General features: G+C 34.6%; 3 protein-coding genes across 6 annotated transcripts; 1 reads left to right on the plus strand and 2 right to left on the minus strand.

Moving 5' to 3' along the window:
* Nucleotides 1-416: 416 nt before the first annotated feature.
* On the minus strand, nucleotides 417-1,349 carry LOC131630865 (glucuronoxylan 4-O-methyltransferase 2). The gene has a single exon (XM_058901637.1). The coding sequence runs from the start codon at nucleotides 1,347-1,349 to the stop codon at nucleotides 417-419; it is 933 nt and encodes a 310-aa protein (XP_058757620.1).
* Nucleotides 1,350-2,836: 1,487 nt separating this feature from the next.
* LOC131637075 (uncharacterized) lies at nucleotides 2,837-4,872 on the plus strand. 2 transcript variants are annotated; one of them, XM_058907644.1, is made up of 3 exons: nucleotides 2,837-3,203; nucleotides 3,317-3,418; nucleotides 3,577-4,872. In XM_058907644.1, exons 1-3 carry the CDS (start codon nucleotides 3,168-3,170, stop codon nucleotides 4,486-4,488), a joined length of 1,050 nt encoding a protein of 349 aa, XP_058763627.1. In that variant the 5' UTR covers nucleotides 2,837-3,167; the 3' UTR covers nucleotides 4,489-4,872. The 2 variants fall into 2 exon arrangements, with proteins under 2 accessions (XP_058763627.1, XP_058763619.1); XM_058907636.1 differs by having other exon boundaries at nucleotides 2,840-3,203; nucleotides 3,305-3,418; nucleotides 3,577-4,862.
* A 1,373-nt stretch (nucleotides 4,873-6,245) lies between these two features.
* Nucleotides 6,246-11,173, minus strand: LOC131637051 (E3 ubiquitin-protein ligase At1g12760-like). Of its 3 annotated transcripts, none has more exons than XM_058907623.1 (5): nucleotides 10,466-11,173; nucleotides 9,219-9,341; nucleotides 8,245-8,381; nucleotides 7,068-7,225; nucleotides 6,246-6,678 (listed from the first exon to the last, which is right to left on the minus strand). In XM_058907623.1, the coding sequence occupies exons 1-5, from the start codon at nucleotides 10,999-11,001 to the stop codon at nucleotides 6,505-6,507; spliced, it is 1,128 nt and encodes a 375-aa protein (XP_058763606.1). In that variant the 5' UTR covers nucleotides 11,002-11,173; the 3' UTR covers nucleotides 6,246-6,504. The 3 variants fall into 3 exon arrangements, with proteins under 3 accessions (XP_058763606.1, XP_058763599.1, XP_058763613.1); XM_058907616.1 differs by having other exon boundaries at nucleotides 7,068-7,229; nucleotides 8,249-8,381; nucleotides 10,466-11,171; XM_058907630.1 differs by having other exon boundaries at nucleotides 7,068-7,229; nucleotides 8,249-8,381; nucleotides 9,219-9,338; nucleotides 10,466-11,170.
* Between the last annotated feature and the right edge of the window lie 672 nt (nucleotides 11,174-11,845).

Below are 11,845 nucleotides of genomic sequence, written 5' to 3' on the forward strand. Positions count from 1 at the left end.
TTTTAATAAACCTGGTTATTTAAATTTTTTTTTTCTTAGGATCTTTGATATTTGACAAAATTCGGAAAATTCACAAACAATACTTGAGTAATTTTAACCAAATTATATTACACAAGAAATTGAATTGATAAACAAGATAACCTCATATCAACTGTGCCTAGAGTATAAATTTTGAACTTTACACTATAACTTAAAATTATCAAAAGAACACACTTTTTTTAAACTCAAAAATGTTAATTCATAGAAATTCAAACTAGTACAAATGAGATTTTTACACTTTTGATATATTTCTATACATTTCTAATCCCTAAAACTTTTTAACAAGATTTTTGTCATTGAACTATCATTACTCAATGGCAATTAGCACCTTCAAGGTGAAAATTTTAAATAAAAAAATACTTCAAACTATCTTTCTATTATGTACTCACCCTGTCTGTCACAGAGCAGAATGTAGTAGAATTCAAATTACCTCTAATTCTGAAATGCCATAGCTTCCCTTTAGAATACAACAAATTCTCATCACAAAGAAACTCCCAAGAAAACCATTTCTCTACCATTCTATTTACATCATGTACTATTACATCTGAAACATTCCCACCTCTAGCAAGTACACCAGCAGTATAAATGGATGCCATTCTCCCCGGTGACTCGGCCGAATCGCCACTCGGTCCATCCACGAGTATGACATCCCAAGTCTTCTCATACACTATTGCAGGCAAATTTTTCAATGCAAGATTGCATTTTGATGCTTGTAGGTAACTTGGGTCTGGTGCACATGCTGGATTGTTTCTTGCATGTTTGAGGAGTTTATAGGCTTCTTTTGTTGGCACATTGTAGTTGAAATTGTGTATTTGAGTGTTGTTGTTGGAGTTTGTTGCTGTTGCTGTTGTTCTGTCGAGGTTATTATCGTCGAGAAAGACGGTGCTACCGGCTTTGTTCATTGATGAAAGGACAAGGAACTGAGGTTGAAAACCAAATATGAGAAGGTTGCATGCTGATTTAAGAGAGATTATATTTATTAAAACTTTGAATTCTTTCTCGTTGAAGGTAGTTGTGATGTTGTGAGATATTTTTGGATGCAAGGATGATTCATTTGTATATGAAAAAGATGGAGAAGTAGAAGCAGAAGAAGATGAAGAAGTTTTGAGAGTGAGGCTAAGAATTCTGAGGACTGAAATGATTGAGAGGATCAAAACAAAGATAGGGATGAGTTTCTTTTTTGTGAGAATCATCTCTTTTGTTACTTTTTGGTATTTGTGAAATATAGAAGGTGGATTTTGATGTGTTTGAGTTATGAGAGGGTGTGAAAATTGAACAAGAGGACGAAAATAAAGAATATCAGGGGGCATGTTGGCTTCTTTTTTTCTTTGGTTCACCAATGGTGTTACTTTACATCCTTTTATGTGCACTTTGTTGAGTAGGGAGGAAGGGATAGTTTTGCTTTTGATACAAGTTTCACTTTTTTGTTACCTAATTCTTGTGGTTTGCTGGTTGAGCTATGGAATTTAATCTAACAAAAAATATGTGTATTGTATAGAAAGATATGTTGATATGAATCTTTTCTGTTGGTGCTGACATGCGTCCTTAAGTTTGGTTTGTTGTCAAAATATCTCTTTTTTGTTATTGTTTGGTGTGATGAGTAAGTTTGAAGATGCCTAGCTAGTGGTTGTTGAGTCTCTTTCAAATTTAAGTACATAATACATGATGATGAGTCCATAAATTTTTGACAGTTCATGTATTAGACTATGATAACTAAGCAATGATTGATGATTGGTTTACATATTCTTTTTTTTTTATGTTAGATTTTTAGTATACAAACTGAGTGCAATAAATGTATCATTGAGTTAACACGACCCATTAATGTCACAAGTGACTAAAGTCTATGTAACATTATGCGAGAATTATTATGATCAAATAGAAGGTGGTGCATCGGTATGATGACGGGCTAGTATGAGGATTAATTTTACCATCCACTAGCGGAGCCTAATTGAAGGCAAAGTTCTATGTGCACTAACTCAATTCAAAAATAGTTGACACATGAGAAATTGAACGTAAGACCCAAAAAGAAGTACACTTCTAGATCGCAAATCTTCACAATTGGGTCAACTCCTCGTGATTTATATATAACTGTATCTTAGCGATAATTTATTTTACAGAATCTCTAAACCCTCGTTAATTCCTCTTAATTAACAAAAATATGTTAGTATTCAAGATAATTTTCAGATTTAATTTAGAAAGATTGTTATTATTGGTCTATCATGCTTATGAGAAACACAACTAAGGAAGGGTGTATCCTATTCAATAATATACATTACTTCTTTGGAAATAAAATAGACTTCTTTGTGGACTATGCTCCCAACATGTAGCGCGTGAGAGACGGGGAATATTCTCACAAATCTTCACATTTTTTATTATACATTATGACCCTCTATTATAGTAGTACTGGATTTTCACACCACAAAGTAACAACAGAATTGGTCTTCCTTTGCTATGGACTCTCTTGTTTTTTGATTTAAAAAATTGGTTTTGAAAACATATCACTGAAGAAATTATAGGATGGAGTCGTGGACTATGTCGCTCTCTTTAAGACGTTTAGTGGCACCGGCAAAATTGCGCAAGGTATCAACCTTGATGAACTCTCTAACCCTTAGCATAAAGATTGAGTCCTACTGTTACCTTGAAACCATACATGATGCCATGTCTGTGTTGACTTTCCACCAATACTAAACTATGAAATGGTCATTCATTCTCCATCCAAAATATATATAAAAACTCAATAGAGACGTTACGTTATTCAATTAACAAATATTGTCACGTCGTTGCCAATGGAAAGTTTCACCTCAAAACTCCAATGCTAACGTGTTCTTTAATCTTATTATCTACACATAAAATAATTGATAGACTATAGAAATGAAAACCAGTTTAATCATATTTTAATTTCTAGTCTGAAAACCAATAATAGTTACAAAGCTATAACTCTATGCAAACCATGGTTAAGCTCATAGGAACTTTTATCACCTAATCTTTGCTCTATGGTTAAGGCATAAAAAGACTAGAGATTTTCTTTGGCATCTTTCTGCTAGAGATTTTCTAAGGTGTTAAACACTAGAAAACCAATTTCTTTTATTTCTGCTAAGTAGTGAAGATTGAAGAAGACAATTATTACCATGGGAACAAACAACAAGAAGCTTGGAGGATCTGAGGTAAACCAATCAAAACTCTTACTTCATGTTTTTTTCTTACTTGTTGCTTCTATTTCAATTTTCAATTGTTAAATCTTGAATAAGTCTAAACTATACTTCAGACAATATATCAGGAAATGGTAGAAGATGAAGTTAAGGCCACTCATAAACTTCCTGTTGGACCTATGCACAAATTGATAGCAGAGAATACCAAGTCAAACAGTTTAGTCATGAAGGTAATTTCCATACTCTCGATTTCCCAGTACACGCGATGAGTTTGTCAAAATTACTGGCAGCGTGATTCTGTCAAACTCGCTGTCAATTTAAATATGCACGTAATACTACATGTTTCATTTTGAAACTAACAAAAGGCTTATAATTGGTATTTGAGCAGAAACCGAATTTGGTGATTCCGGCTCATATCATAGCGGAAGCAATATCAACTATCCGCGACATCGACCTAAGATGGTCAGGTCCAATCACGCAGAAAGAAATGGAATATGTAGAACAATATGTCATAGCGAAGTATCCGGAATATGCGAATCTCATTGAAGGAGATGGAAGTGGAATAGACATGTCAAGTTTCATCATCAATGAGGAGCCTTCAGAATTACCAATGTCAGATGCTCTAAGAAAATCACCACGGTCGCCTTCATTCGGAAGCAACCTACCTGAAATGGATAGAACGCAGCTGGAACCATCAAGACTACTTGATGTTATCAACAAGAAATCCTCCTTTCCGGGAAGTTTCATCTCGATCCCGGAAATTCAAGCTCAAAATAAAGTTTTGAAGCATTGCGGTTTACCAGACGACGAATACTTGGTTCTTTTTACTCCGAGTTACAAAGATGCTATGATGTTGGTTGGAGAAAGTTACCCTTTTGTTAAGGGAAACTACTACATGACTATTCTTGGTGAAGAACAAGAGGATTATATAAAAGAGTTTGCTTCTTTTAAGGAGTCTAGGGTTCTTATAGCGCCAAAGACATGGCTTGATTTGAGGATTAGAGGCTCTCAGTTAAGTCAAAATTTTAGGAGGAAATGTAAGATTAGTCCAAAAGGGCTATTTGCTTATGTAGCAGATGTGAATGGGACAATGCATTGGGTTTCTGAGGCTCATAGGAACTATTGGCATGTTTTGCTTGATGCATCTGAAATGGTTGTGGGAAAAGATAGGTTACATGTTGGACTTCATAGGCCTGATTTCTTAGTATGTTCTCTTGATAACACAAATTCCAGTCCTGCAAAAATCACTTGTCTTTTGGTTAGAAAGAAAAGTTTTGACACCTCCAATACTTCATCTTAGGCTCAATGTTGAATGAGGATAGTACTTGTTTCAGATTGTTGGACAATATTTGAACTACATAGTAATTGGTGATGTTTAATTGGTATCATGAACTCTACACACAAAAAGAAAGAGAAACTGTGGGATTTTCCTTGTGTAATTTGTTGTAGATTGAGTAAAATGTTTTTGACATAAATATATATAGAGATAAAACACTAATTATTGGCTTGGATGCATGTATTAGTCTCACTGGTCATTTGGTTGGTTTTTTATCTTGTTATTGATTGTATATGATTTTGATTTGCTTTTTGTGGCTAAACCAATTCTCCATAACAATTCATCATCTAAGTTTTATATTAACATGATCTTAATTATGAAAGTACATAATGAATAGTAGCTCCTTGGCTAAAGACTGATTTAATCATCATTAAGAAAAACAATATTCTTCTCAAAATATAGTAATAATGTAGATGTTCTAGCAGAGGCGAAGTAGAAGTTTAGAAAAGTGTAGTGGTGAAGTAAATCGAAATGTCAAAAGAAAGTTTACATTCCAACCTTCTTCGTCACCAACTAACAATTTTCCATATAAATATTAATTTTGTTACAAAATCCAAGTTTTAAAATCTTGTTAGTGTCAATTGAGAGGCCAAACACCACTTTGACTTTGAATAATTTATATTTTATGCTCTATTATGCTTAGCCATACTAAATCCTTAGATTCCAAGAACTTGAAGTTTGTCTTATACACTTATTTTGAGAATGCTAGTTTTTCATATTACCTACCAAGTTACAAAATCCAAGTGGTCGCGTGTGCATCCAAATCTTTTGTTAGGTAGTGTTGTCACTTTATCGATGGTGTCATACTGATTAAAATATGGATGCATATTGAATAGCATCATAATCATATCATTTTTAAAATCAAAAGACAAAAACAAATAATAAATCAAAAATGTGAAAGATTTTTAAAGAATAACCAAATTGAGCTAAATATTCTTCACTTTTTAATAAATATTAAAATTTGTTTTATAACAAATGTCATTCTCACTTTTCGATGTAGTAATAATTATAATTTTTTCAATTGAGTCCTCATTCCAAGTTTCCAACACATTTATAAAGTTACTAATATAATAAAAGTTCAATTATAATTACATTCTTTAATCTGTGTACAAAAACCTTAAATAACACTCATTTTGAAAGAGAAAGAGAACGGATGGAGTAGTTCATTTCATCCTATTAATGGAAACTCAAATCATGAAATTTATAGAGTTAACTAAAAATTAATTTATAAGAGCTAAAATTCAGTGAGAAGTATCTTTCAAAACGATTTTAACCAAATCACAAATAAACAACAGGACACATAATGTAAGTGTAACCACTCATTGTTGTCCCATGTAACATTCAAAATTAATCTATATTTCTAGAAAGCCTACACCTTTGAATTTTATCAAAGATCTACATGCTTGAGATATACACCTTTGAATTTTATCAAAAATCTACATGCTTGAGATATACGCAAAGTCATAATTCGGATTTCTGAACTGTCATGTGATTAAACAAAACCTTTGCTGTTATTTTGTAAACTTTCGTGCCCATAAACATCCAGCTCTTCCATGGATTCAGCTTGTGGGACTTATTATTTTGGACAGCGGCCTATCAAACTAGTACCCAGTAGATCCTTGATTTAAATACGAGATACAACAAGAAAGGGAGAAGCAGGTTGGACTAACCAAGCTCGAGCTGAACACTGAGACAATACAGCCTTCTGCAGGGAAAAATAATGGCGAAGGCGATAAAAATATTAATTGCCTCAAGATAATTATTGCCGGTCTACAATGACCTGATATACACAAACCACTTACAAGCCGCCATAACGAAGAATAATATAACTATCACTATGAGATAAACAAACACACAGCTGCAGCAGCAGCAACTAAGAGACCTGTACTGAAGTATATTAACACGCTGGGACTATTATACTGCCAACCAATTGCATACAAATTCCCCAACAGGACTCCTAGAAACTTTTCTAGGCAATTCCTACACTTCCTCTCGACCATAGGTGCTACTTTTCAAAATGTCATACTTGCAGAGGGGGCAAGTCGCATTAATGTGCAGCCATTTGTCCACACAGCCACAGTGAAAATGGTGACCACAAGGAAGTTGTCTTAGTTCAACACCATCATCATAGGCAGAAAGGCAGATGCAACATTCCTACAGTTTACCGCACACAGATAAATTAAAAAATAGAATCAGATTAGTTTTTTCAAAGTACTTTATTATACAACAACTATATTCTCGTGTGCTTGAACCATTAAGTAAAATTCCTTTGAATGTAAAGTGTGATAGCTATCGTAAAGAAAGAACTCAGAAAGAAAAAGGGATGGAAGAAGCGCAAATAAAACCAAAATTTAAACATAACTCTCAAGCTGAATAATGTGCTCAAAACATGATTGTGTTATAGATCAAAATGAAGCAAGTGTAAGTGAAATTCCCTTTGTAGTATGTTGAACTAATATTCAGTGACAGAGAGCAAAATAACCCTTTTCTAATGAGACAAGAGAGAATGTATTGAATGCACAAAACAAAAATTTGCAACATACCGCATCCTCATCAGCAAGCACATGTTCAATTGGGGAATCAGCTCGACATTCAGTCATTATTCCTCCAACAGGTCCTTGTGTATTACCAGCAAGCTTATCCTTACTTTTTCTTTGGAATTTGAATTTTGATAACTGCTCAATGTCTTCTTTTGTTGCCCCTTCCTGCTTTTCCCATAACACCATAATAAAAGGAATGAGACATTAACGCAAGAAACAGTACAGATGATATACTTGTAAGTTATAAGGCATTATGGTCATGTCCACTCGTGATTAGAATTTAGATACACATCCATCATCTACAAAGTTGTAGGAAAACAAATCATATAAAGGTTCATTCTTTCTAGAAGATCCTAGAAGTTAACAATGGCTGACTTGAATGAGACATACAAATATCAGAATAATGAACCTTATCTCAGAACAAAACAACTATCGGATAACTAATTCACAACCTTAGCCTTACCATCTACCCTGAAAAATCTAAGGTACTCAAGCTCATAATTAATCTTCTTCTCCAAGGTATTCCGAACAAATCAACCTTAAGAAGTTACTTTTAATCAGGTAGCTGTGAATGCAACCTTCCATTTCACATCATCCATTTAAGCATTTCAAAAAACTTTACACCTTATAAGGTAGTCATTTTTGCATTGCAAGTTTAACAAAGTACATCAGAATCCATCCCAAACTTACCATTCATGGTAGCAAAACATTGCATCTTAATAAATGTGTATTTACATACAGAGACAACAGTTAGTCACTAACAAAGGTTAAGTAACAGGGACAGTCTTGGCCGTGGCTCGGGCCTGCTTCAATTCAACAAAAGAACAAATGTAATACTCCTCCTCTGTCCATTAATGTCACTGACATGTACGACACACTAGCTTTCGCATGTTCAGTTTTGTCGGGTCAATACAATTTTTCCTTTGAATTACCAAAAACGATCTGAGAAATGAACTTATAGATCTCATTTTATAACAAATAGAAATTCCAATCCTCCTCCCATTTCATTTAGCCATAATAAATTCAAAAACAAAAATCATATTTAAAGCCGTAAGTTCTACCAAATTCATTCAAGACTGGAAAATACTACGAAATAAAATCAAATTGAAGGAAATAAACACTTGAGGAACCAGATTCATCTCTCATTGTAACTCAAACAAGAAGAAGTGATGATTGTGACTTGCCTGGTCTGCAACGGCATACAGAAGCGCAATAATACACGGAAGACAGCAGCAAACAGCAAGACCAATGATGCATGCCAGCGCAATACAGAAAACGACAAAAAAAACATCAAACCCCAAGAAGACAATACATAACCTGTAAAGCAAGTGTATTTTGTCAAAAGTAGTAAATTACTATAAAAGCAGATTTCCCAAAGAGAACTCTTATTGTGAGAACACTTTCAATAGATACCACCAAACTAAATTTAATGATTCAGATTAGTCCTTCAAAATTTACAGGCATGTGACCTTCTCCTCTTTTCCCCTACTGCCACATCACACCTCAGCCCCTTTTCCTTCTAACAGCGGCGGCAAAGCCTTCATTCGGTGAAAGTTAACAACGGAAAGTAAGAGCATCAAAAATATTTTTACATATATAACTACTGGTGTTTCGGAGAGAAGCCCGTCAAGCCAAATTGATATATTACTGAGATCGGGTTTTAACCGCGTGAAAATTTATTTAGATCAAATAACATAAGTCAAAGAGAAGAAACCGAAAATATATGCAACCGTTTGGGGGTTAATGATTGCATAGTTCATCAAAAGGAGACGAACGAACATCGATATTGAAAATTCACGCCCCAATTTTAATTCTATACGACAGTGATTTCCAAAACCAGTATCTAAAAATTCCCCAAAACCCTCTTTTCCACCACCAGCTTTCCCATCTTCAACACCGTCTATCTTGGCACAGTTTCCCACAATGTCATGAAGACTCAAAAAACCCAACAAGATCGACAACATGACGTGGAAAAAGAGCCAGAGGTAAACAGTTGGCAGCAAAATGAATAAGGAAAAGGAGTCGTGTGTCTTTTAATTCTGAAGGTTAATCTGAATCATTGAAATCAACCCCGCGATTATTATTGAAAGTTCTCTGTTCCCACAATAAATAAGAGCAGTTCCCACAATAAATAAGAGCAGAGAGAGAGCAAACCAGTAAAGCATAGGAGAATCATTGATCAAATCATGACCATCCGCTGATACCCAATAGAATCCAATGACCCACCAAATAAAAGAAAACATTGTGTTGGCTGATTCCAAATGCTTTGGCCAACTACTAAGAGGAACAAAAAGGAGATAAGTCAAACATAAAAAATTACATAATCTAAAAAAATGGCCCTTTTAAATCATTAATTGATTGTGCTAATTTTACAATAATATTGGGCATGTTGTAGTATTGTATAAACCCTCAGGCCACAACTCTTTTCTTAGGCAACTTTAGAAAGTATCTCATTATCAAGGTTAGGAGTTACACAAAAAAACTAATAACAAAACGAAATAAGCTATAAATTGTAAACCAGTGCATTATATGATATTTTCGGAAATGAAATCAGGGAAATAAACATTTTGTCACATATCATTTAGTTTACAATTTTACATATAGAAAAATAAGGTTGAAAGCTGGTTGACACTTGGTTATCACATTGGTGTTATCAACCGTGGATAGCAGAAAATTGTGGTTTGTTCAAATTGCATTATGTTATAGTGCCTCTATTTAACAACAATTCCTCACACAACTTGTGATTCAAAAATCAAAAGTACGATAAATCCTAAGGTACAATAAACCTCCACAGTTACACTTTGTTTTGAGAGATTGAATACAAACAGCTCTATTATTATATGATAATTCATATAACTATCACCCGACAGCCTCCACCATCATTTTTACAATCAAAGTTAAGTTATCATACCAATTTCATACATACTTCCTATTTGAAATGATCTTATATATTTTGAACTGAAATATCTTATTTCCCACTAACTATTAAGAAGCTAAAATTGACATGTGGGTTATTTGAAATATAGGTTGAAGGTTTCCTAGAGCTTTCAATCAGCATAGCTACTTATCACTTAATGGGACTTGAGAACTACGGTGAGCGTACACTCAACAATTTCACATGTACATCCCTAAGATACGTTCAGCCAAACCAATGAAGCGCGGGTAGGTGCATGTTCAACCTCAAGTCATGCCGGGCATCAACTTATTCTAGTCTAGTATTAAGAATTTGAGCTTATAATTTCAAGGAAATCATTGCAAATTCTCTATGTTGGAAAAGGATCATTAGTATCATTTTAATTCATAATTATAAAAACAGCCATTCATTTTCTCTTAGAGCTAGCATCCCTACAATTTCAAAATTGAAACAAAAGGTTATTCAGGTTTTCAGAAACTGAACTCACCTTGTAGAACCATCATCCCCATATTGCGATACATTCACATAATGTCCAGAACCATCCATTGAACCAAATCCCAAATCCCCACTACCACCACTCCCAACCGCGCTACCACCACCATTTGTATCCGCCTGTTCCCGCATCCTCACCCTTCTCCTATACTCAAAACAAACACACACAGTATGAAGCACACACTGTAGCGCATACCCTAAAATCCACAACCTAAGAGGCGTACTGGGATTTTCATCCCGGCTCAAAATCATCACAGTAGCAGCCACAATAATGAACGCCAAGTTCCATAAAATGTCAAGGATCACCACCGGCTTCGAATAAGCCCAATCGCTTTGTCTCTCTTCCAATTGCTCCGCCGCGGTCTCCCTCACCATCATCGACGGCTCGCGCATCAGCCTCCGCCCACTCGCTTGTCTTAAAAACCGCGCCGCTTGACGGAGACTCGGCGTACGGAGAATTCGCCGCCCGGAGTTTGACTCGTCGGAGGAACTTCCGATCAACGGCGTCGGATCCGCGGTTGTCGTGGCCATGATTGAATGAATTCTGAATCTGTTCAGAAGTTGTTGATAGTGATAAAGAGAAATTGATTCGGTAAAATGGTGTAAATTTTTTTGTTGTGGAGTTCGATTTTAGGTGGAATTGAAATTTTTATATTTTTTTATAAAAGAAATGGAAAGTTCTCAAAACTGAAATTGGGATGATAATCATGGTTTCATTGGCCCTTTAGATACGGTGTCGTTTTGGTTGTTTTTTTTTTTGTTACCAAAGTGTCACGTGTTTCTTTTTCTCACGCTTAAATTAAATGAAATAGTACGATGTGCTGTTTTTGTTTTTTTTTCATAACTGTGCAGTGTGCATTGATGATATGGCATTTTCGTGAAGCTGGGAAGCTGTCAAGGGTCACAGATGTCGGCCGTGTATTTAATGTACTAATCCTTTTTTATTGACTCGTTAAAAGTCCGTTTTAAAAAAATACTAACTAATAATTTTACGAGCTTATTCTAGAAAATAATCACTCAATATTTGAATTCTTATATTTATTTTTATTTTTGAAAAACAGCGATTTATTAAAAGTAAAACCAAACAAAACAAATTACACATGGCATTAGGCCCATTTTGTCCACTCGGATTCATTTTGGTCTTAGTAACTTTAACCCTAGCTAACATATATGTCGCACGATTATTATTCAGTTTTGTGTGACTGAATTTAGTCTCTTTTAAGTTTTGTTTTATCTTCCACGTCGTCCTACAAGTCATCTCCGTGTGGTTTCAAAGTTAATATTTTAATTGATCATTTATCATCTAAACCAGATCGTGGATATTCGATTCAAAATTCATTATATTTGCCTTTTTATTGATCATTCGCACCATAGC

This window comes from Vicia villosa, linkage group LG1 (assembly GCF_029867415.1).
Source record: "Vicia villosa cultivar HV-30 ecotype Madison, WI linkage group LG1, Vvil1.0, whole genome shotgun sequence".
Classification (NCBI taxonomy): Eukaryota; Viridiplantae; Streptophyta; class Magnoliopsida; order Fabales; family Fabaceae; genus Vicia; species Vicia villosa.

Coding starts and splice junctions, on each gene's coding strand:
- LOC131630865 (XM_058901637.1), bottom strand. CDS start 1,349: ATGCCCCCTGATATTCTTTATTTTCGTCCTCTTGTTCAATTTTCACAC.
- LOC131637075 (XM_058907636.1), top strand. CDS start 3,168: ATGGGAACAAACAACAAGAAGCTTGGAGGATCTGAG. Junction 3,204..3,304: donor AGAAGCTTGGAGGATCTGAG/GTAAACCAATCA, acceptor ACTATACTTCAG/ACAATATATCAGGAAATGGT. Junction 3,419..3,576: donor CAAACAGTTTAGTCATGAAG/GTAATTTCCATA, acceptor GTATTTGAGCAG/AAACCGAATTTGGTGATTCC.
- LOC131637051 (XM_058907623.1), bottom strand. CDS start 11,001: ATGGCCACGACAACCGCGGATCCGACGCCGTTGATCGGAAGTTCCTCC. Junction 9,342..10,465: donor GGGGATGATGGTTCTACAAG/GTGAGTTCAGTT, acceptor TGTTCCTCTTAG/TAGTTGGCCAAAGCATTTGG. Junction 8,382..9,218: donor GATTCTCCTATGCTTTACTG/GTTTGCTCTCTC, acceptor CTTGCTTTACAG/GTTATGTATTGTCTTCTTGG.